Source organism: Mauremys reevesii, linkage group 25, assembly GCF_016161935.1.
Source record: "Mauremys reevesii isolate NIE-2019 linkage group 25, ASM1616193v1, whole genome shotgun sequence".
Lineage (NCBI taxonomy): Eukaryota > Metazoa > Chordata > Testudines > Geoemydidae > Mauremys > Mauremys reevesii.
In genome coordinates this window covers 10,152,732-10,175,283 of record NC_052647.1, presented here as the reverse complement: position 1 = coordinate 10,175,283, position 22,552 = coordinate 10,152,732, and the positions used below count along the sequence as shown (strand labels likewise).

At 61.6% G+C, this 22,552-nt stretch overlaps 2 protein-coding genes and 1 non-coding gene across 6 annotated transcripts; 2 read left to right on the top strand and 1 right to left on the bottom strand.

Annotated features, from left to right (window-relative positions):
* The first annotated feature begins 3,909 nt into the window (after window positions 1–3,909).
* Window positions 3,910–13,638, top strand: ACP5 (acid phosphatase 5, tartrate resistant). 4 transcript variants are annotated; one of them, XM_039515133.1, is made up of 6 exons: window positions 3,910–3,949; window positions 7,751–7,883; window positions 9,900–10,169; window positions 10,728–10,855; window positions 11,548–11,893; window positions 12,505–13,638. In XM_039515133.1, exons 3-6 carry the CDS (start codon window positions 9,900–9,902, stop codon window positions 12,745–12,747), a joined length of 987 nt encoding a protein of 328 aa, XP_039371067.1. In that variant the 5' UTR covers window positions 3,910–3,949; window positions 7,751–7,883; the 3' UTR covers window positions 12,748–13,638. The 4 variants fall into 4 exon arrangements, with proteins under 4 accessions (XP_039371067.1, XP_039371064.1, XP_039371065.1 ...); XM_039515130.1 differs by lacking the exon at window positions 3,910–3,949 and adding an exon at window positions 6,552–6,705; XM_039515131.1 differs by lacking the exon at window positions 3,910–3,949 and adding an exon at window positions 6,561–6,694.
* Window positions 13,639–17,969: 4,331 nt separating this feature from the next.
* ELOF1 (elongation factor 1 homolog) lies at window positions 17,970–21,779 on the top strand. The gene is made up of 3 exons (XM_039513727.1): window positions 17,970–18,131; window positions 20,084–20,154; window positions 21,324–21,779. Exons 1-3 carry the CDS (start codon window positions 18,016–18,018, stop codon window positions 21,386–21,388), a joined length of 252 nt encoding a protein of 83 aa, XP_039369661.1. The 5' UTR covers window positions 17,970–18,015; the 3' UTR covers window positions 21,389–21,779.
* LOC120391494 lies at window positions 20,218–20,381 on the bottom strand. The gene has a single exon (XR_005591356.1). It is a non-coding gene; the product is annotated as a U1 spliceosomal RNA (small nuclear RNA).
* Window positions 21,780–22,552: the final 773 nt, after the last annotated feature.

Below are 22,552 nucleotides of genomic sequence, written 5' to 3'. Positions count from 1 at the left end.
CCCCGTGCATGCTTCCCCCTGCAGTGCCACGCACATTTCCCCCCTGCATTGCCATGCATGCTCCTCCTGGCACTGCCACGCATGTTCCCCCCATTGCCACGCATGCTCCTGACAACAGTGCAACACACACTCCCCCACATTGCTGCACACACGGTCATATGCACACCTTGCACACTGCTGCACACACCCCACAGTCACACTCACTGACATTTGTACACACTCATGCATGGAGACATGCAGAGACACTTGCATTACACATGGCAGAGTGCATTTGAACACGTCCACTCACACTCGTGGAGCCCTAGCACCACTCACACTGCTGCACACACTCACAAACACACATCACCAGCCTGTGCACACTCACCACACAGCTGTGCACACTCACACACCTCACACGGCCGCACACTCATCACATGGCTTTGCACATTTGCACAGATCACATGGCCGGTCACACTCATCACACAGCTGCATACTCATCACATGGCTTTGCACATTTGCACACTCATCACACGGCTGTTCACACTCATCACATGGCTTTGCACATTTGCACACACATCACACGGCCGTTCACACTCTCACACACCGGGCCCCGTTCACACTGCCTCGCCCCCACGCTGGCAAGGCCTGGCGGCAGGATGCACCTGGTCAGCCTAGCAGGATGCAGCCGGCCCCATCTGCTTCCGGCCCCTTCCTGCCTGCAGCCTGCGGGGGGGGGGGGGTGAGGGAGGGCACATGGGGGTGCAGCAAGCGGCCTCTGTCACAAACAGGATGCGCATGGCAGAGACCCCCTGCAGGTGGCAGCCCCCCCCCCCACGCCACCCTCATGTATGGGGGCTCCTGGCTAAGGCCGTGAAAACACCCAGACCAGGAAATCTGGTGCCCAAAGGGTTAATGGGGAGCCCACCCCCCATTATTTAGCAATGCCCCTCATCATTCAGCCAAGCACAGGGAACCCTCCAGAGCAGCGGGCCAGGGAGGGGGCACTGAGCTGTGGTCTGTGGCCAGATTGGATGTTGCGGGTTGTGTACAGTGGGTGTGTCGATTGGGTGTCTGGTTTGCAGGGTGTGTGCAGGGGGCTGTACACCCCTAACAAACTGACACCCCAAGGAGTTACCTGGGACCACCCCTGGGGCAAGGCCCAGAGGTGTGAAGAGTCTGATGCCCCCTGCTGGGCTCGTCCTGTGTGGGGCGGGGCACGGTGGGGTGGGGCACGGTGGGGTGGGGCACGGTGGGGTGGGGCACTCTGCTGTGCCCCCCCCTCCATCATGCACAAGCCCCGAAACTCTTCTGTCCGGGCCTGGGTGAGGCTGGTCTAGGCGATGCTGAGCTGGTGGAGGCCGGGCCGGGGGAGCTCTCCCAGGCCACGCTGAGCCGTGCCAAGCGGGCGAGGGCCGGGCCGGGCCGGGGGAGCTCTCCCAGGCCACGCTGAGCCGTGCCAAGCAGGCGAGGGCCAGGCCAGGCCGGGCCGGGGGAGCTCTCCCAGGCCACGCTGAGCCGTGCCAAGCAGGCGAGGGCCGGGCCGGGCCGGGGGAGCTCTCCCAGGCCACGCTGAGCCGTGCCAAGCAGGCGAGGGCCGGGCCGGGCCGGGCCGGGCCGGGCCGGGGGAGCTCTCCCACACTGGTGTGAGCTGTGCTGGGACAGGCCAGTAGAGGCCCCAGCTCTGGGAGGGGAGTGGGGTCTAGTGGTCAGAGTGAGGTGGGGGCTCCTGGGTTCTATCCCTGCCGCTGGGTGAGGCTGAGCTGTACCAGTGGGGATCATGCCCCGCTGGCAGAGCTGGCCCTGGCGTGACAGTCCTGGGATTTCCCCTGCTGGAGGGAGGGAGTCGTGGTGTTGGGCCCCAGCAGCCCCCCGGGGGGCCCCTTGCACCGTACCAGCTCTCCCCACTCCTGCTCTTATCCTGGCTCTGAGGCCCTGGGCCGAGCTGCCCCCTCCCTAAGAGATCCCAGCCCCCATGGGGAGTGGCTGTTGGCAGGATCCCCCCCCCTGGGTAAAAAGCCTGCAGACCCCCTCCCCCTGGAGGGAGAGATGCCCCAAACCTGACACCCACATCCCGCAGTAGAGAGCCTAGCTCCGGGAGGGGAGTAGGGTCTAGGGGTCAGAGCAGGGGGGCTGGGAGCCAGGACTCCTGAGTTTTATCCCCAGCTGTGGGAGGAGGGGGTCTGGAGGGGAGTCTAGGGGAGGGCTCTGGGAGGAGTGGGGTCTAGTGGGTAGGGGGGGTCTGGGAGCCAGGACTCCTGGGTTCTGTCCCCAGCTCTGGGAGGGGAGGGTGGCTGAGAGCCATGACTCATGGGTTCTGTCCCCAGCTCTGGGAGGGGAGGGTGGGGAGGGGGGGTTGGGAGCCAGGACTCCTGGGTTCTGTCCCCAGCTCGGGGAGGGGAGGGGGGGTAGGGGGGGTGGGAGCCAGGGCTCCTGGGGTCTGTCCCCAGGTCTGGGAGGGGAGGGTGGGTAGGGGGGTTGGGAGCCAGGACTCCTGGGTTCTGTCCCCAGCTCTGGGAGGGGAGTGGGGGCTAGTGGGTAGGGCCAAGGAGACGGGAATCCCGAGGCCAGCGCCGTGCGACGATCAGCAGCAGCGCCGGCCTCGTTTGCCCACTGGGGGGCGGTGCTGCTCCTCCTACAGCAGCAGCGGGGCGCTGTCTGGCTGGAACAGCTGCAGTTTCCCACGTGGCCACCGGGGGGAGCCCAGAGCAGGGATGCGGCGGGGGGGCTGTGAGGTTGGGGTGGGGTGGGGGGCTCCCAGGGGCGGCATTAGACAGCAGGCACCATCCAGCACTGCGGGGAACCCGGGCTAGCGAAGGGGCCCCACCCCTGCGTGGGTGGGGTGGACCCAGCGACACGCGTATCTGGGGGTTCAGCTTTGGCGGGGCCACGAACCCCCCTCGTCTCCCCTCCGTCCAGCCCAGGCTTGTGCCGCTCCCCCGTCGTGTGACTCACGACTCTTCCCGGGGACCAGGCACCGGCACGGTCACAACCTGCTGCCTCGTGTCCGGCTGCCGGTTCTTGGCAGCTCCGATTTCCCCAGCCCCTCTTTAAACCGCCGCGGGGGTCTGCACTGGGGGCCGGAGCGGGGCCCACTCGCCCTGAAATAACACCAAAGCAGGGCCTTCGCCGAGCCCGCGGCCGCTTCTTGCCTCAGGCCGCGTCGACGCTCTGGCGATCCGACCGCCGTAGCCACGGCCTCCCAGCTCCCCCGGGAGCCCCCCAGTGCGGACACAGCCCCCAGGGACGGGGTGCGGGTGCGTCTACACTAGAGACACCGCAGCGTGACCTGGGCCAGGTTCTCCTGTAGCTCCGGCTAACCCCGCGCCCTGAGAGGGCGGCCATGGAGGAATTCGTCTGTCACCCTAGCGCTGTCTACGCCGGGGGGGTGAGGTCGGTTTCACTCAGTTTTGGGGGGGGCGAGAGGGGCTGATGGACGTTTCCGGGGAGCCCAGCCAGCTGGGTCAGTGGCCGCCTCCTTGGCACGGCCACATCGCTCGGGCGGGTGGGTTTTTCACACCTGCCTCCCTGGCTCCTGCTGCGTTGCGGGCTCCCTGGCCGGGTGGAGCTGCTTGGAAGCAGGCGTTGCAGAGGTGCGGGGGCTCCGCACGCCCTGCAGGGGCCTGGCCTACGTGTGACTGGCCGGGGGGGGGGGAGCTGTAGCCCCAACTTCCCCCTCGGGGTTTCGGTATGAAGAGCCTCGCACCAGCCACCCACCAAGTGCTGAGCCGGCTGCAGCTCTGCACCTCGCCCCTTCCTGGTCGCTCTCCAGCTGCTGGGGCTCTGCCCTTCCTTTGTCAGGGCTGCTGGATCGGAGGAGGTTAATTAGTTCAGGGCGGGGTGTCGCTGTCGCTGAGAGAGGCTCAGCAGTCAGCGCCAACCTGCGAGGACTTGCCTCTGGCTCAGCGGCGGAGCAGCAGAGAGCGAGGGCTGATTCCCCCAAGGGCAGGGGGGGAGCTGCACGGGACCGTGGGGTGGTGACCCTCGGTGACGGCATGCCAGGAGCAGCCTGAATTGGGAATCCACTCGGCTGCTTCCCAGCACTGGGATCAGCTCCTGCGGAGCAGCCTTGATCCCGGCCTGGTTCTCTTTGAATCCGAGGCCCTGTGTGACCTGGGGGAGGGGGATCTGCCCCAATAGGGCTCCCCCAGGGTGAGAGGTGCTGGTAGGGCACCCCCCCTCCCCATTTACTGCTGGGCAGGGCAGTTACGCTGGGCTGGGGGAGGGGTTGGGTCTAACGATCTCCCCTACGGGGAGAGAACCTGGGCGTGCTGTAACCCTGGCTGGTTTCAGCCAGGCCCTGCCAACAGGGGCCTGCGGGAAGTGGGGAGATCTCTAGGGACCAAGATCTTTGTCTCTTTGAAACCGCACATCCAAGTCCTCTCCGGGGAGAGTGAGAGGATCTAACCACTAGGTCCCACTCCACCCTCTCCCAGAACTGGGGTTAGAACCCAGGAGTCCTGGCTCCCAGCCCCCCTCCCAGGGCCGGGGATAGAACCCAGGAGTCCTGGCTCCCAGCCCCCCTCCCAGAGCCGGGGATAGAACCCAGGAGTCCTGGCTTCCAGCCCCCGTCCCAGAGCCAGGAATAGAACCCCGGAGTCCTGGCTCCCAGACCCCCCTCCCAGAACTGAGGATAGAACCCGGGAGTCTTGGCTCCCAGCCCCCCTCCCAGTGCCGGGGATAGAACCCAGGAGTCCTGGCTCCCAGCCCCCCTCCCAGAGCCGGGGATAGAAAGAACCTGGATCTCATTGCCCTCCCCACTAGACCGTGCTGCCCCTCTTACACGGCAGTGGTGGGAGGGAGGCCAGACTAGCGAGGGGCCAGGCTGGGTTTGGTGGCGTCCCCCCCCCCCTGCCTGGATTTGCTCTGGAATTAACCTCTGGGAGGCCCCACTGCGTACGGGCCCCACAGCACCAACAGGCCTTTGACCTGCCCTGGCATGTGATCCAGTCCCCAGCTGCATGCGGCTGACTCAGGAGCGGGGACCTCTCTGGCCTGCGCAGGGTGGGGCCTGAGGCCAGCCTAGAAGGCCTGGGTGTGGGGAGAGCCCTGCCTTGGGGGGCTGGAAGTCTGAGGGGAGCAGGAGGGAGACGGGGTCTTGTGTTTACAGCAGGGGGGCCGGGAGCCAGGACTCCTGGGTTCTCTTCACAGCTCTGGGAAGGCAGTGGGGTGTAGTGGTTACAGCAGGGGGGCTGGGAGCCAGGACTCCTGGGTTCTCTCCACAGCTCTGGGAAGGCAGTGGGGTGTAGTGGTTACAGCGGGGGGGCTGGGAGCCAGGACTCCTGGGTTCTCTTCACAGCTCTGGGAAGTCAGTGGGGTGTAGCGGTTACAGCGGGGGGCTGGGAGCCAGGACTCCTGGGTTCTCTCCACAGCTCTGGGAAGGCAGTGGGGTGTAGCGGTTACAGCAGGGGGGGCTGGGAGCCAGGACTCCTGGGTTCTCTCCACAGCTCTGGGAAGGCAGTGGGGTGTAGCGGTTACAGCAGGGGGGCTGGGAGCCAGGACTCCTGGGTTCTCTCCACAGCGTTACAGCAGGGGCTGGGAGCCAGGACTCCTGGGTTCTCTCCACAGCTCTGGGAAGGCAGTGGGGTGTAGCGGTTACAGCAGGGGGGCTGGGAGCCAGGACTCCTGGGTTCTCTCCACAGCTCCGGGAAGGCAGTGGAGTGTAGTGGTTAGAGCAGGGGGCTGGGAAGCACCTTCCCTCTCCAGGATTATATTTAGCCAGCAGAAATCCTCCCTGCACTGACGCATCCTCCCCGAGCCACCTTGGTTTCCTCCCTGCCAGCAGCCGGGTGGGCGGAATCATTGTCTGATCTCGCAGGAGCCGGGTTATTCCGGGCTCGCAGCTTCCTATAAATAGCCTGGAGAGGCTGCTGAGCTCTGCAGACAGTGTCATAACTCCACGGGGCACCTCAAATGTGCCAGGCAAGAGAACTGCCTGGGAACGGAACCCAGGAGTCCTGGCTCCCAGCCCCCGCTCTGCCCTCTAGGCCCCGCTCCCTATGCCAGAGCCAGAGCCAGAAGCGAGTCCTGACTCCCGCTCCCGGCCATGTTAACCCGTGTCGCTGCCACACTGGGCAGGAAGGGCTCGGCACAGAGAATCCTGGTCGCTTGGTAGCGCAGAGCCCCGTGAACTCAGCGTGCACAGCGGGTTCATTCAATGAGTATTTAGTGCTGGCTCTGGAGGGTAGGGAGGGGGATGTGGTGGTTACCATGGTGGGACAGGAGTCAGGACTCCTGGGTTCTCTCCCCAGCTCTGGGGAGGGGAGGAGAGGGGCGTAGTGGTTACCGCAGGAGGGACAGGAGTCAGGACTCCTGGGTTCTCTCCCCAGCTCATACAGGAGCAGCAGGGAGAATTCACCCCCCCCCTCTGACTAACCCTACCCGATGTGCCCCAGCCTGGCTGCAGGACCCCCGCTAGGGTCAGAGAGGCTGTTTCCCCAGCCCCTCCCCACTTTCCGTCTCTGAATCTCTCCAGCGAATCCTGGATTAGCAGGTGCAGCCGGGGGGGCTGGAACGTTGACTCAGATCAAGGGGATTTCAGGGGCGTCTCTCTCTCGGGTGACCCTGAGCAGCTGATGCTCTCTGATTAGCCCGGCTTGCCGTCTGGGCTGCGACTCCTTGCAGCTGGGCTAGCGTCGGGGGCCAGCGGCTTCTGGATCTTGGTGCCAGGGAGAGCGGCTGGCCGGCCCTGGGGCAGCGGATCAGCTGGAGCTTGGACGTAGGCACATGGTGAAGGACACTGGGCGCTGGAGGGAGGACGGAGCCTCCCGGCTGGGCCCCATGTCACCTGGGCAAGGACCTTTGCCCCGTGTCTCAGACCGCGCCAGGCACGTGCTCCGGCGTCCCCGTGACGCCCTCCTCATCAGGGGTGTAGTTTGGGTGGGGGCTGGGGGCACCGTCCCCCCAAACTGCAGGTCTCAGGCAGGGGTGGAATCCGTCCCCCTACGCGCGGCCCCACTGGCTGACTGGAGCTGCTCCCCCAACACTGAACTGTGCCTCTGCTGACTCAGGCGCCGGGGGATCGACCTCTCGGGGCACTAAGCCAGACAGGGGATCGCTAGCCTGGGGGTGCAGCCATGTGCCGTGAGAAACCCCCTCCCCCCCGGGCCAGGTAGCTCTGCCAGGGCCCCTCAATCCCGACCCACAGCCCCCTGCTAGCCCAGCCCTGCCCCCCCCAGCTCTGCCGGTGCCCCTCACTCCCGACCCGCAGCCCCTGCTAGCCCAGCCCTGGGCTCCCCCCCAGCTCTGCCGGTGCCCCTCACTCCCGACCCGCAGCCCCTGCTAGCCCAGCCCTGGGCTCCCCCCGCAGCTCTGCCGGTGCCCCTCACTCCCGACCCGTAGCCCCTGCTAGCCCAGCCCTGGGCTCCCCCCCAGCTCTGCTGGTGCCCCTCACTCCCGACCCGCAGCCCCTGCTAGCCCGGCCCTGGGCCTCAGGTTCACTTTAACTTCCACGCAGTCCAGGCCTGCTGGGTGGGGCCAGCCGCGGCAGGGTTAAGTGTCTGGCTTGCAGCGGGGCGTGATTGAAGGGTGCGCTGCAGTGTGACTCGACCTGCGGCTGGTTATGGGTCGGTCGCGTCACATGACTGCGGGGGGGGGAAGGAGCAGTGGGTCATCGGGCAGCCGTTTCTCCATCACTCTCTTAATAATCAACTTTGCTGCTCGGCGCCGCGTCCGACACGTGCGGGGAGGGGGAGAGCCACAGTCGCTCAACCCCCCCGCCCCCGCGTCCAAGTTCCCCTTTTCAGGGCCTGATAAAATGTCCCCGTTGGCGCAGCATCCTCAGTGGCGACCGGCCGGCTCGCAGGTGGCACCCGCAGGGCTCCCCGACGGCGGGCGGGGGCATCGCTGAGACCGAAGCCCTGACAGCGCCACCCTCCCCTCAGCGCCCGGCGGCGAAACTGACCAGCGTAAGTGACGCCCCTTTGCCAGCTTCGTCGGCGGTGCAGCTGGCGGCTTCTTCCCAGCCCCCGCCCGGGGCTCTGCCTCTGTCTCCTTCGCATGTTCTGTCTCCTTCACCTGTTTCCTGGTTCACCCTCTTCCTGTTCGGCGAGGGAGGCGCCTTGGCCTTGCTGCGGCTCCAGCCCGCGGCTGTCCGGACACGCCCGAGGTGGAGCAGCGCCGCTGCGTGGGCCAGCAGCCCGTCACCGCGGCGTCGGGGCTCCTTCCGTGTCACATCGCTGGCGGCTCCCAAGGCCCCGGTTCCCGGCACTTTACGGGCTCACGCCTCTGGTGTGGGGCAGGTTTCTATGAAATCTGTATTGGATCGGACCCACCCCCGGCTACGGGGCTGCTAGATTTCCTGCAGGTGGGAATTTTTGGTAAACTCCGGCACATCTGAGCGTGAACGGCCCAGAGATGGGCTGGGCCTGCCCGGTTCTGGTCCAGTGCTGGCCTGGGAGCAACCCCAGCAATGCGGGGGTGCTGGGAGGAGACGACCTAGCAGGCAGGACACTAGGCTGCGGGGCAGGACTCCTGGGATTTATTTCCTGGCTCCGTCACGTCCCTGCTCTGGGCCTGTTTCCCTGCCCCTCTTGTAGCCATTTAAGTTGCAGGTTCTTCAGGCCGGGGCCAGTCTCTGCCAGGCGCCTGTACAGCACCTGGCACAATGGGGCCTGATCCTGGTCGGGGTCTGGGCAGCGCCTGGCACAAGGGGGGGCGATCCTGGCTGGGGTGTGACACGCAAACGATGTTTAATGTAAACCAGAGGGGGGGTGCTGGGGGGGGCTGTTTTCACAAGTGTCTGTCAGTTTTGGAGCCGGCTCCTGGAGCTGCCAGGCGCCCTGGGCAAAGTGCAGCTTCCTGGCTGCTGAGTCCGACTCACCCTGACTCCGTCCCCTCCCCCGGGGGGCTGGAGCGGGGCCCTGAGACGGTTGCAGCCCTGCAGTTTGGGTGGAGACGCTCTGCAAAGATCCACCTTCCCCAGGGCAACTGAGCACCTCCGCCCCTTAACCCCCTGTCGCCCGGAGGCTCGGACAATGGGCTTCGGGGCAGGCTCTGAGGGGGGCTGGGCTGCTCAGCCGATCCCACCCTCCTGCTCCTGTGTCTGGGCCTAACCGATTACCTGCAGCAGGGCGGGGGCTGCAGAGGGGGGCGCAGCAGGGGTCTGCCCCCCCCCGGAGCTGCAGGGGTTAAGCTGAATGCAGGGCAGGGGGGCTGGGGGGCTTCACTCGCTCCGTTCTGCAGCTGTGGCCCGAACTAAAGAGGTGATTTGAACTGGTTTTGTTACACTGGCCCGGCCCCAGTGTGGACGCTCGGATTTCCATTGAAGTCGACTGGGAACAGGTCTGAGTTAAACTGAAATAAACCTGGCTCCAGCTGAAACGGGGCCCCGGGCCCCTACCCTGGGTTCAAACCCGGTCCGGCCTCAGGTGAGCTGAGAGCGCCTGGAAGCTGCAGCTTTCTCACCCGAGAGATAGTCCCTGCCCCTGGAGACTGGGTGGGAGGGGAAACTGAGGCACACAGCGGGGAAGGGACTCGCGCAAGGTCGCGCAGTGAGTCAGTGGCAAAGCTGGGAATAGAACCCAGGAGTCCTGGCTCCCACTTCCCGGCTGTAGACACAAGAGTGGTGTTGAGAACCCAGGAGTCCTTGCTCTCCGATCCATCTTCTAATCACCGAAACACACTCCCATTCTGGAACTTGGAATCGAACCCAGGAGTCCTGGCTCCCAGCCCCCCCTGTTCCAATCCACTAGACCCCACCCTCCTCCCAGAGCTGGGACAGAACCCAGGAGTCCTGGCTCCCAGCGCCCCCTGTTCCAACCCACTAGACCCAACTCCTCCTCCCAGAGCTGGGACAGAACCCAGGAGTCCTGGCTCATTCCTTGCCCTGACCCGCCTCCCTTGCTGGGACTGGGTTCAAGGCTTTGGCCCGGAGCAGGTCGCCTCCTGTTGCTTGGGGCTGCATCTCCCCCCTCTCCCCCCAGATGGCGGGTTCCCTGTGTCTCGCCGCGCTCCTCCTGGCGGCTCTGCCGACCCCCTACGCCAGCCCGCTCTCCTCCGGCTCCTCCCTGCGCTTCATCGCCCTGGGGGACTGGGGCGGGGTGCCCAACCCCCCCTTCCACACGGCGCGCGAGGTGGCCACAGCCAAGGAGATGGGCCGCACGGTGGCAGCGCTGGGCGCGGACTTTATCCTGTCCCTCGGCGACAACTTCTACTACAACGGGGTGCGGGACGTCGACGACAAGAGGTTCCAGGTAGGGAGTCCTTGGGCCCCCCCCAGCACACAGGGACTGGGATCCCTCCTCCTGAGCTGAGATGCGGCTACCTCTGGGGTGGGGCGCGGGGGCTGGTTATGCAGCGATCCCTTGCCCTGCGCTGAGCGGTACCTGCCTCTGGGGTGGGGGATGGCAGCTATTTAACTGCGCACAACCCTTGAGTTTAGGGCCAGGGCGACTCCTATCCCCATTGGCAACCGCAGGATGAAATTGGGGTGTCATGACGCTGCTGCACCCCTTTCCCGGAGGTGGCGCCCCCGTGTGGCCCCGGCAGGATGCACACGTCAACCAAGCCAGGAAAGCAGCGAGCGGGAGCCCCCCGGCTGCAGCGGTGGGCGTGGGGGCGTTGGGGGTAATGGCACACGAGGGGCAAATCTCGTCCTGGTTCCCCCCCCACCGGGGAACGACTGGGTTCCCAGCATCAGCCCTGAGTGAGGTTCTTCTCCCCGCCCCGTGAGGGCAGCGCCCGGGCGGGCAGGGCCTGGCAGGCGCAGCCGGAGGTGAACCCGTTCTCTGCCCACCCCTCTCTCGGGGCAGGACACCTTTGAGGCCGTGTTCAGGGCGCAGGCGCTGCGCAAGGTGCCGTGGTACGTGCTGGCCGGGAACCACGACCACTCGGGGAACGTCTCGGCTCAGATCGCCTACAGCAAGGTCTCCAAGCGCTGGTGAGGGGCCCCACACCCGCCCGGCCCTCCTGCATCCCGCTCGGCCGGGGCTCAGAGGGGTGGGGGCTGGATCCCTTCTAAACCAGAAGCCCCCTGCTGGCCCAGCCCGGGGCCCCCCCAGCCCTGCTGGTGCCCCTCACTCCCGACCTGCAGCCCCTGCTGGCCCAGCCCTGGCCCCCCCCAGCTCTGCTGGTGCCCCTCACTCCCGACCCGCAGCCCCTGCTAGCCCGGCCCTGGGCTCCCCCCAGCCCTGCCGGTGCCCCTCACTCCCGACCTGCAACCCCTGCTGGCCCAGCCTGGGCCCCCCCCAGCCCTGCCGGTGCCCCTCACTCCCGACCCGCAGCCCCTGCTAGCCCGGCCCTGGGCTCCCCCAAGCCCTGCCGGTGCTCCTCACTCCCGACCTGCAGCCCCTGCTGGCCCAGCCCTGGCCCCCCCCAGCTCTGCTGGTGCCCCTCACTCCCGACCCGCAGCCCCTGCTAGCCCGGCCCTGGGCTCCCCCCAGCTCTGCCGGTGCCCCTCACTCCCGACCCGCAGCCCCTGCTAGCCCGGCCCTGGGCTCCCCCCAGCTCTGCCGGTGCCCCTCACTCCTGACCCGCAGCCCCCAGGCTGATCCAGGAGACAGCGGGGGGGGGGGGGGAGTGGAGCCCAGCTCTAGTTTAACATTTGACACACCCTCCCCCCCCGTTCTGCAGGAACTTCCCCAGCTATTACTACAGCTTGAAGTTCAAGGTTCCCCGGAGCAACGCCACCGTGGCCCTGCTCATGATCGACACCGTCACCCTGTGCGGGAACTCGGACGACTTCCAGAGCCAGCAGCCCCAGCAGCCCCGGGACGCGGGGCTGGCCCGCAGCCAGCTGGCCTGGCTCCGCAAGCAGATGGCTGCCTCCCAGGACGACTACCTGCTGGTGGCCGGCCACTACCCGGTGTGGTCGGTGGCCGAGCACGGCCCCACCCACTGCCTGGTGAAGCACCTGCAGCCGCTGCTGCTCAAGTACCAGGCCACTGCCTACCTGTGCGGCCACGATCACAACCTGCAGGTAAGGGGGGCGCACGGGGGCAAGGCTGTCCCCTCTGGTCGATCCCACAGGGCTCGGAGCACCCCTGCTAGGGAGCCGGTCACCCACTCCCTGCTGGCCCCCTGCACCCTGCCCCAGCCGCCCTGCAGCCCTGGCCGAGACTCAGCCAAGGGTGTAAGTCAACAGCAAAGCTGGGCTAGAACCCAGGAGTCCTGACTCCCAGCCCCCCCTGCCGCTCTGACCCCTAGACCCCACTCCCCTCCCAGAGCTGGGATAGAACCCAGGAGTCCTGACTCCCAGCCCCCCCCCCCCGCTCTGACCCCTAGCCCCCACTCCCCTCCCAGAGCTGGGATAGAACCCAGGAGTCCTGACTCCCAGCCCCCACCGCTCTGACCCCTAGCCCCCACTCACCTCCCAGAGCTGGGATAGAACCCAGGAGTCCTGACTCCCAGCCCCCCCGCCGCTCTGACCCCTAGACTCCACTCCCCTCCCAGAGCTGGACTAGAACCCAGGAGTCCTGGCTCCCAGCCCCCCCGGCGCGAGCAGGCTGGCTGTGGGACGGGAGCGGGGGAGCCCCCAGGCAGCGGGAGCATGGATCTGCTGTGACCCCCGCCCCCATCTTCCCCGCCCAGTACCTGCAGGACAAGGCTGGCGTTGGCTACGTGCTGAGCGGGGCTGGCAACTTCGTGGAGAACTCGCGGAAGCACTATCACAAGGTGCCCGAGGGCTACCTGCGCTTCTTCTACGCCGAGCCGGCCTCCCTGGGCGGCTTCGCCTACGTGGAGATCGACGGCAAGGAGCTGAGCGTCACCTACATTGAGGCCAGCGGGAAGTCCCTGTACAAGACCTCCCTGCCCCGGAGGAGCCGCCGCTGAGACCCCTCCCTGCGCAGGAAGTGGGGTCAGAGCCCCCTCGCTCGTTTGGGGCTGAGGGAGTTGCTGCGAGCGGCACCGAAGCTGATTTTTAAGGCTCCTGCGTCTGATCCCTGGGGGAATCCTCCCCTTGCCCTCTGTAGCCCCGTGTGCCGCCCTAGGCTTTGCAAACACCTCCTGCCCTGCACCCACTAGCTGGCTGGAGAAGCCCCCCCAATTCATTGTCTGATCCCCTGTTCCCTCCTCACTAGATCACTCCGGCCCCCTTGGACCCCCCCGAGATCCGGGTTTGACTCCTGGCTGTGCCAGACTCCCCTGAGTGACCTTGTCTTCCTCTTTAGGCACCAGCTAACGGCCCTTTCACGCTCCCCCCTCTGCCTGCCGAGGCTGTAAATTCCTTGGGGATCCCCTCTGTACAGCTCATGTGCTGCTGCTGCAATACCCCTCCCTGACCACCAGGGCGCTCAGGAGAGCTATTCCCTGCCCCGCCACCTGGGGGCGCTGTGACCTTCCTCCCCCTTCTCGTCTCGGAGCCACCTGCTGTGGCTGGGAAGCTGATTATTCTTTTTTTCTGTTGCTGACCCATAAACTGAGACGAGGACTCGGTACTGCCCAAACCTGAGCTCGTGCTGGTGTTTGCGTTTTCTGAGACGATTGTTTTTAACCCTCATATACGGACCGGTCCTGTGTGCTTCCTCCCCGCCCACCGTTAACAAGGGGCGGGCGTGTGACCCCATGTGTCTGTCCAAGACTTTTAAGCTCTGGAGAAACGTCTTCTCTCCCCTCTGCAGCATTGCACCTGCGAGCTGCTGCTCCCTGAAGCTGCTTCAAAGGGAACAGACTCTTCGAAGTGATTTTCTTGGGACTATTTTCAATAAATTATATTTTAAAAAGTCCAATGGTTTTTCTCTCACCAAACCGGAGTCCACAGCTTGCGAACGCTGACACGTTTTCACATCGGGGAAACTGAGGGGAAGCCTGTGCAGGACGGTTGCTCAGCTCTGCCGATGCCCCTCATTCCCGAACTGCAGCCCCCTTGCTACCCGAGCTCCAGGATCACACACACAGAGCTCTGCCGGTGCCACACACAAACAGTCCTGACCCACAGCCCCTGGGCTCCCCTGCCAACGCCCCTCAACCCTGATCTGTACTTCCCCGTTCTTCCAGCCCCGCCTTTCCTCCATGCACACAGCTCTGGTGGGGCTCCTCAATCCCCACATTCCTCTTCCAGGCCTACGGTCCCCCGCCAGCTCGGCCAATGCCCCTCCACCTTGGCCCTCAGCCAGCCCTGCATTTCAAGCTCTGCTGATGCCCCTCAGCCCCGACCCGCAGCCCCCCTGCTCTCGCAGGCTCATCGAGCTATTGCCCGTACTCCCAAGACACCAGGCACGACAGCAGCTAGGCACTGCTATCGGTACCTCTCCTAGCCGGGGTCCAGGAACGATGGTCCCCGTGATGGTTTTGTGCTGTGCAGGCTGCTTTCCTGACCAGACCCCACTTCCTTGGTGCTTGCCAAGAAATCCCACCTGACCCAATCTCTACTGCGTTTTCCCTGGCAAACATCCACCTGCAATGAGGGCACCTGCCTCAAGAATCAACCCCTAGCAGAAGGTCAGGGAAAGAACATATGGAAATTCCCCATGGATCAGTCTGGCTGGGAACCAAATCTGGGGGGAAAGAATGCGGCCGACTCCTCTTTAACACCCCCCTTGTATCCCTCCGCTACGGCATGCCCCACAGAACCCAGGTCTCCTAAATCCATCCTGTGCTCTGTCCCCAGCGCTCGACTCTGAACAGAAATGTTTCTATAATTAAAGCAAGGGAGGTTGTCTGGGGCCTAAGGAGGGGATTTGAATGAGGAGCCGTTTAGCACGAGTGCCCCTGGATTTTTAACTTGAGTGGATGTTTTGGTAAAAGACAGGCTCTAATTCAAGCAGGAATTAACTCAGGGCTGTTCTCTGGCCTGTGTTTTACAGGAAAGGAGGCAGCTCTTTTCAGCTTAGTTTCAGACAGGGAATAGGCTCAGGTGAAACCAAAATAAGGCACTTTAAAAACCAAAATCAGCCTCCTCCCAGGCGCTGGCTCCAGTTTAACTAGACTGGTTTGAAAAATGATTTGGGTTCAATGTATTATTTGCGTTACCGTACCACCTAGGAGCCTCAGTTATGGCCCAGGACCGCAGGATGCTACAGGCTGCACAAATACAGAATATAGAGCTGGTCCCTGCCCCAAAGAGCTTCCAATCTAAGTAGAAAACGGGTGAGAACAGGTAGCTGCAGCACAAGGAAGCAATGAGCCAATACTGGTCGGCGGTTGCCTAACCATCGTCAAGGTTTTGGCGAGTGGCTGCATAGGAGAAAGCATAAAGGTGCTCGTTTGAAAAACTGGTGCAACTGTCTCCTATAGACCAGGCCTAGTCAGCAGAAACACCTACTGTGTGGCAAACCCTGAGTCAAGAGCATTGACGCGAAGCCCAATGACTGGTTTCAGGCCTGGTCTATACTTAAAACCTAGGTCACCAAAGCCAGGTGTTCAGGGGTGTGAAAAATCCACCCCGCTGAGAGCTGTAGCTATGTGCTTCTATCGACCTAGCTACCGTCTCTCAGGGGGCCGGAGTTCCTCTAGCGATGGAAACACCCCTTCTGTTGCTACAGCCTGTATCTACACTACAGGGATACAGCACCATAGCTATTGACACTGTAGCACCCACAAGTGTAGATATGGCCCTACCGTCCCAGAGCAAATAAGACACAGAAACTTACAAAGTATCAGTGGTGAAACTGCAATGCTTTCCTGGCCAGTCATCTCAAGTGGGCAGGGCAGGATTGATTTGAAACAGGGGTTTTCTCTTTACGTGTCAAAAAAACCAAACAAACCCCCAAACCAAAAAACCGGCCCAAATCCAACCAGCACAGACCCTAATTAGTCTCTTCCTTCTGTGCTTAAAGCCGGGATTCCCAAACAGGGGGGCAGGACCGCTCAGGGGGTCACGAGCTGTCAGCCTCCACCCCAAACCCTGCTTTGCCTCCAGCATTTGACATGGTGTTAAATAGATAAAAAGGGGTTTTTAATGTACAAGGGGGCGGCACTCGGAGGCCTGCTCTGTGAAAGGGAATCACCAGTGGAGAAGTCTGAGAGCGACTGGGTTAAAGGGCCAGGGCCCTGGCGCTGCCCGGCGGCGTTCGCGTCTCTGTCTAGAGACTGTTAACGCTCATGATCAGCAGCGTCTCCAGGGCGGCGCCGTTTCTGCTGCCCTTTACCTGGGCCCATCAGCCGCCCTTGTCCTGAGGCGCAATGGGGAGGGGGCGGCTCGGGAGCACCCCAGGGTGTCACCCCCCCCCAGGGAGGGATCAGAGCGGGGGCTGCTGAGCGCTGGGGGTCCCCAGGCCCTGCGAGGGGTGGGGGGTGAACCCGGGGTCTGTTCTGCCCCAGAGCCTGGCCTGGGGTCTGTTCTGCCCCAGAGCCTGGCCTGGGGTCTGTTCTGCCCCAGAGCCTGGCCTGGGGTCTGTTCTGCCCCAGAGCCTGGCCTGGGGGGGGGGGTCTGTTCTGCCCCAGAGCCTGGCCTGGGGGTCTGTTCTGCCCCAGAGCCTGGCCTGGGGGTCTGTTCTGCCCCAGAGCCTGGCCTGGGGGTCTGTTCTGCCCCAGAGCCTGGCCTGGGTCTGTTCTGCCCCAGAGCCTGGCCTGGGGGTCTGTTCTGCCCCAGAGCCTGGCCTGGGGTCTGTTCTGCCCCAGAGCCTGGCCTGGGGGTCTGTTCTGCCCCAGAGCCTGGCCTGGGGGGGGGGGTCTGTTCTGCCCCAGAGCCTGGCCTGGGGGTCTGTTCTGCCCCAGAGCCTGGCCTGGGGTCTGTTCTGCCCCAGAGCCTGGCCTGGGGGGGGGGGCTGTGCGGCCCCAGAGCCTGGCCGGGGGGGGGTCTGTGCTGCCCCAGAGCCGGGCCTGGGGGGGGTCTGTGCTGCCCCAGCGCCTGGCCTGGGGTCTGTTCTGCCCCAGAGCCTGGCCTGGGGTCTGTTCTGCCCCAGAGCCTGGCCTGGGGTCTGTTCTGCCCCAGAGCCTGGCCTGGGGTCTGTTCTGCCCCAGAGCCTGGCCTGGGGGTCTGTTCTGCCCCAGAGCCTGGCCTGGGGGTCTGTTCTGCCCCAGAGCCTGGCCTGCCTGGGGGTCTGTTCTGCCCCAGAGCCTGGCCTGGGGGGGGGGTCTGTTCTGCCCCCCCCGTTCCTAGCTGGGGGGCGGGGCGGGCGCAGCCCCCCCGAAAGCAGAATGGGCCCCGGGGGGGCGATCTGTGCTGGGGGGTCCCACCGGGGGGTCCCCCCCTCGTTTCCTTTGCGGGGGGGAACCACAGTCCAGCCGCTCGCGTGGCGCCCCCCAGACTCGAGCGGGGGGGAGGGGAGGGGAGGGGGGACACCCCGCCCCCAGAGCCCCGGTCCCGGGTGAGGCGCCTCCTGCCCTGGGACCCCCCACGGCCGCCATCTTGGAAACATCCAGAGCGTCGAGCGGCCACTTCCGGTTCTGGCGGCCTCCCCCCCCTCATTTCCTCCGGCCGCTGCTGTCAATCATTCCGCATTCCGCGCGCCCGGCCCGAGGCCAGCCAATGGCTGCCGGCGGGGTGGGCGGGGCGAGCGTGTTTCTCTTCCGGGTCGGCGCAGGAAGTGCCGGTCGCGGTGAGAAACGCGGCCGGGGCGGGCGGTTGGAGTCAGGGGTGGCGGCTCCTCCCCCCCCCCCCCCGCAGCCTGCTCGGAGCCCTCGGGGGCGCTGGGCTCCTGTGCCCTGTAGCTGGGGCAATCCTGTGTCTGGGGGCTCCTGTACCTGGGGGCGCTGGGCTCCTGTGATCTGTACCTGGGGGGCTCCTGTACCTGGGGGGGGCCAATCCCTGGGGGGGGGGCGCTGGGCTCCTGTGCCCTGTAGCTGGGGGGAGGGGTGTGTTGCGCCCCCATTTCTGTGGTGGGGGCTGGGCTCGTGCTCCCCCGCCTCTGGGTGGACGGGGAGGCTGTGGCTCGATCTGTGGGGGGTGTTTATGTTGGGGAGGAGGGTTCATGAGCCCCCCCGTTCCTAGGCGATGCTGGATGATGCCCCACCAGCTGTGATCATGGGCGGGGTTTAAATCCAGACCCAGCGAGCCGCTCTGCCCCCATCTCCTTGTAGCCCCACGTGCTCATGCCTGGGCGCCCTAGAGCTGTGGGTGAGGTGTGGGGGATGAAGGCAAACGGGCAGCTCGGGTGATTCCCCCCTGGCCCTTGCAGGACTGACGCTTTCCCTCTCCTCTGTGCCTTACCCGCAAAGATGGGCCGCAGGAAGTCAAAGCGGAAGCCCCCACCCAAGAAGAAGATGACAGGCACCCTGGAGACGCAGTTCACCTGCCCCTTCTGTAACCACGAGAAGTCCTGTGATGTCAAAATGTAAGTGGGTGGGCTGGAGAGGCCTCTCTGGTTCTAATGGCGGGGGCGCAGCCAGCTGAGCTGCCGTGTTAGTGCTCATTAGGGTACGCTTATGGGGGGCTGTTGTTCCTTGGGGTGCAGGGGATGAGCTGATTCCTACCTGGAGCTGGATCAGGAAGTCCCCACACCATGGGGTTCGGTGGGTTACTGGGAGAATGTCACTCATTCTTTGAAGTGACACCTCTTCTGCTGGCTGCTGCTGGAGACGGGACGCTAGGTTGTTGGCTTGGTTCAGTATGACAGAGGGAGGAGACTGGGCCAGATCAGCCCATTGGTTTGATCCAGTATGGCAGCAAGGGACAAAACAGGGCAGATATTAATACCTAGCTCTTATAGGGAGGCTAGAGCACTGGGCCAGGACTCCAGATATGTTGATTCTATTTCTGGCTCTGCCACTGGTCTGCTGGGTGACTGTGGGCATGTCACTTTAACCTCCATCTGCCTCGGTTTCCCCATCTGTAAAATGGGAATAATATCAACCTCCTTGGTATAGTGCTTTGAGATCTGTGGATGAAAAGCGCTAGATAAGAGCCAGGGGTGGTGGTGGTATTATTATAGCACTTTTCATCAGTAGATTGATGAGCCTGTTTGTCAGATCTGGCATGGTAAGGAAGGGGAATGCTACTGGGTAAACTGGGCCACTTGGTCTCTTCCGACTGGAGATGGAAGCCACACGAGAAGGGGTTCATTTGGTTTGATCTGGCCCAGGTAGAGGGTGGGATACAGGGCTAGTTGGTGTGGTATAGCCTATGGTTGTGACAAGAGCCATATGAAAGCATTTCAGTAATTATGCAACTTATTTTTTAAATGATGCAAGTGAGCAACAGACTTAGCAACACAGTCAGGGCATTTGGGGTTTTGCTATTTCCCCATCAGCAGGTCATACTGAAGCCTGGCTCTGCATATCCTGCATCGTGTCCATAAAAGTAGTAGGAAAGTGCAGCAAGATTTCCCTAAAAGAACAGGAGTACTTGTGACACCTTAGAGACTAACAAATTTATTTCAGCGTGAGCTTTCGTGAGCTACAGCTCACTTCTTCGGATGCATAGACTGGAACACACAGACAGGGGAATATTCTCTGTATTTATAAATATCTCCTATGTTAAGTTCTCCTCACACCTTCTGTGGGTCATCTTAATTATCACTTCAAAAGTTTTTTTTCTCCTGCTGATGATAGCTCATCTCAATTGATTAGACTCTTCCTGTTGGTGTGCGTACTTCCACCTTTTCATGTTCTCCGTATGTATAAATATCTCCTGTCTGTGTGTTCCATTCTATGCATCTGAAGAAGCGAGCTGCAGCTCACGAAAGCTCATGCTGAAATAAATTTGTTAGTCTCTAAGGTGCCACAAGTCCTCCTGTTCTTTTTGCGGATACAGACTAACACGGCTGCTACTCTGAAACCTGTCAAGATTTCCCTATTAGGAATTTTTTTCCTAACCTACGTCCCCTGTTTTCTTGTATTTGAGTGTATAATAAACCACACTGGAACTCAGGTTTGTACCATCTCAAATGCCTTCCCCTCACCCTTCGGAGCAGGCAAATGGTTTGCACCTTTTTATGTTTATCTTTTAGCTTAATGCCTACATGTTTAGTTCTCTTAACTTCTCAAAAATCCTGAGACGGAACATGGTCCATTGGTTAAAGCAGAAGACTAGGAGTCAGGACTCCTGGGTTCTTTTTCCAGCTCTTGCAACCAACTTGCTTTGTGATCACGTTGGGCAAGTTAAATGTGAATAACTTAGTAGCTCTGGGGTTGTGATGCTTCATTTGTTAATGCCGCGTTTTGTTTCAGTGGGTGCAAAGTCAATTTCTCTAACCACTTGCTCTCATTTGTTTGCTCTTTGAACTTCCATTCCTCTTGCTCCTTGGAAATACTGGCTATTGTTGGAATCTTGTTTTCTATGTTCCAGGGACCGGGCTCGGAACACTGGCGTAATATCATGTACTGTGTGTCTGGAAGAATTTCAGACTCCCATAACGTGTATCCTTTGCACTTCTCATGACTGAAGCAGGGTATCTTTACTGTAGTTGTTTTTTTAAATGCCAGGGGAAAGCATGAACGCAGTCCCCCACTACCACAAACTATGCAGTCGAGTTTCCTGCATTTGGGGAAATGGCAGGGGTCAGCACACCCCCAGTGCAATGGATGAGCCTCACCATGGGAAAACCACCTTCCCAATCATGGTATCTCCCCTACCAGGAGGGAAATGTATTTCCAGTGCAGTTCTGCTTCAGCCACAGAGGTCTTGGAGTTCAGGTTTTGCTGAGCTCCCAGAACTTTGCCGACGTGAAGTATCCAAGTGCCTGCAAAATTAGAACCTGCTCTGGTTGTAGTCAGCAGCGGCCAACGCCTGAGATCCCTGGCTGGGGTTAGGTGCTTTCCACTGGGCTAGAGCACAGATTCTTGTGGTACCTTGGCACTTCCTGTTCCAGCCCGGGATGGAAACTGGAAGCAAAGAGACAGCAGCTAAAATAACTGACAGTCACACAGTCGTGCTCATAGATTCCAAGGCCAGAAGGGACCATTGTGACCGTCTAGTCTGACCTGGATAATGCAGGTCATAGGACTTCCCCAAAATAGTTTTGTTCGAACTAGAGCAGGTCTTTTAGGAAAACCTCCAATCTTGATCCTGTCAGTGACGCAAGGAAAAAAAACTTGGGTGGTGCATGTAGTTGTTAGGAGCTGTGTCCAGAAGCACATGTTAAAAAATAGAATTAACTTCCCATCTTGCTTTCACGTGTTGGCCTTTATCATCCTGCAGCAGCAGGAGACGATTGCTTGGCTAGCATGTTCTTAGTCCATGTCCACACCAGGGTCAGAATCGTGGTTGGTATGACAGGGAGTTACATGTTAGCAAGGCTGGCTGCTAACTTCACCCTGTAGGTGCCTTGTGGGGATACTGATACTTGCCTCCCTTCAGAAGGTGCTTTGAGATGTACGGATGACAAGTGCAAGGCCGGGACAGAGTGGCGGTGGCGTTTGTCCCACGGTGCTGTCACAAAGGGCCAGCAGACCGGTGTCCCGGGGAAGAGTCGGAAAGGTGCAAAAAAAATGTCCTAAGCTCCCAGTGCAAGACGAACTCCGTGCTTCAGGGGAGGTGGTGGTGGTGGTGTTCTGGTGTCATCGTCCTTGACCTTTGATCCTCTCAGATCTTTCCGAACCGGTGGACGTGTACAGTGATTGGATAGACGCTTGCGAGGCGGCCAACCAGTAGCAGCAACTGGGCAGGGAGCTCATTTGTGCTAATTCTGGATATTACAGTATTTTGTATGTGGAAAAAAATGTGCTAGTTCCGTACCATGAGACAATCGGGGGCTTTGGAGAAGGTGGCTGGGTTTTTTATTAGCTTTTCCATCCAAGGATCTTTTTATAGCTGTTGTTCCTTGTTGTGAATTACCCTGAGGCCAATTTAGCCCCATGCACTTTTCATCAGTGTAACACTGTTAAGGGACAATTTGGAAATGCTGCTCTAGTTAAGGGGTGGGGAGGAGGAGAGGAGCATTTTGTTTTGCTCAGCCCAGCAGTTTGAAAGTTCACAAGATAAGAAACGACTTGTCACCATGATTAACTGACAACAGTTAATAAAAAGTCCGTTGCTAATCCTAGTCTGGCCAAGCAGTGTCCTTTCGCAAGGCTGGCTGGATCCCGGTTGGAATAGGCTTTATCTTGGCCTCCACCCTGCTTTGAGTAACAGTTGAAACGGTGATGCAGAGGCAGTTTTGTCTAGTGGTTAGAGCAGGGCAGCAGGTTGTCTGGAGTCCTGGGTTCTTCTCCTGTGACTTCCACCAGCTTCCAGGATGATCCTGGGCAAGTCGCTGCCCCTCTTAGCACCTCAGTTTCTCCCTTTAAATCAGAGTGAATAACGCTGACCTTTGTAAAGTGCTTTGAGATCTTTGGACACCAAGTGTGATAGAAACGTAAGATTAACAATGAAATGCTGGAGAACGTCCCTCCTGCAGTCCCAGTTCCGGATATTGGTTTTTGGCTGGCTCTCGCCAACAGACTCATTGGCACAGAAAAGTCCCCATCCGCCACGTTTAACTTTGACTTACCTTAAAGGGGGGCACTGCTGTGCTTGAGTTACATACTCCAGTGCTGGGTAAACGGGTCTGAAGGAGCCACTTGTCAGAAAACGGGACGATGCCGGACACAGACGGCTGCTTTTCTCGGACAGGTCCCCCTGCAGCAGTAGGCTCAGATTTGCTCATTTGTCTCTTAATCAAAATACAGCGACATTTCAGTACTGGAGGGTGGGAAGTGAATCCAGCTGCGGTGCTGGAGAACGGGGGGAGATGCTGGGGCGGGGGTGAGGGGACGGGAGACAGACGTCTGTGGCACGGAAGGCTGAGGATCAGATAATCGCGTTTGTTACTCCGCT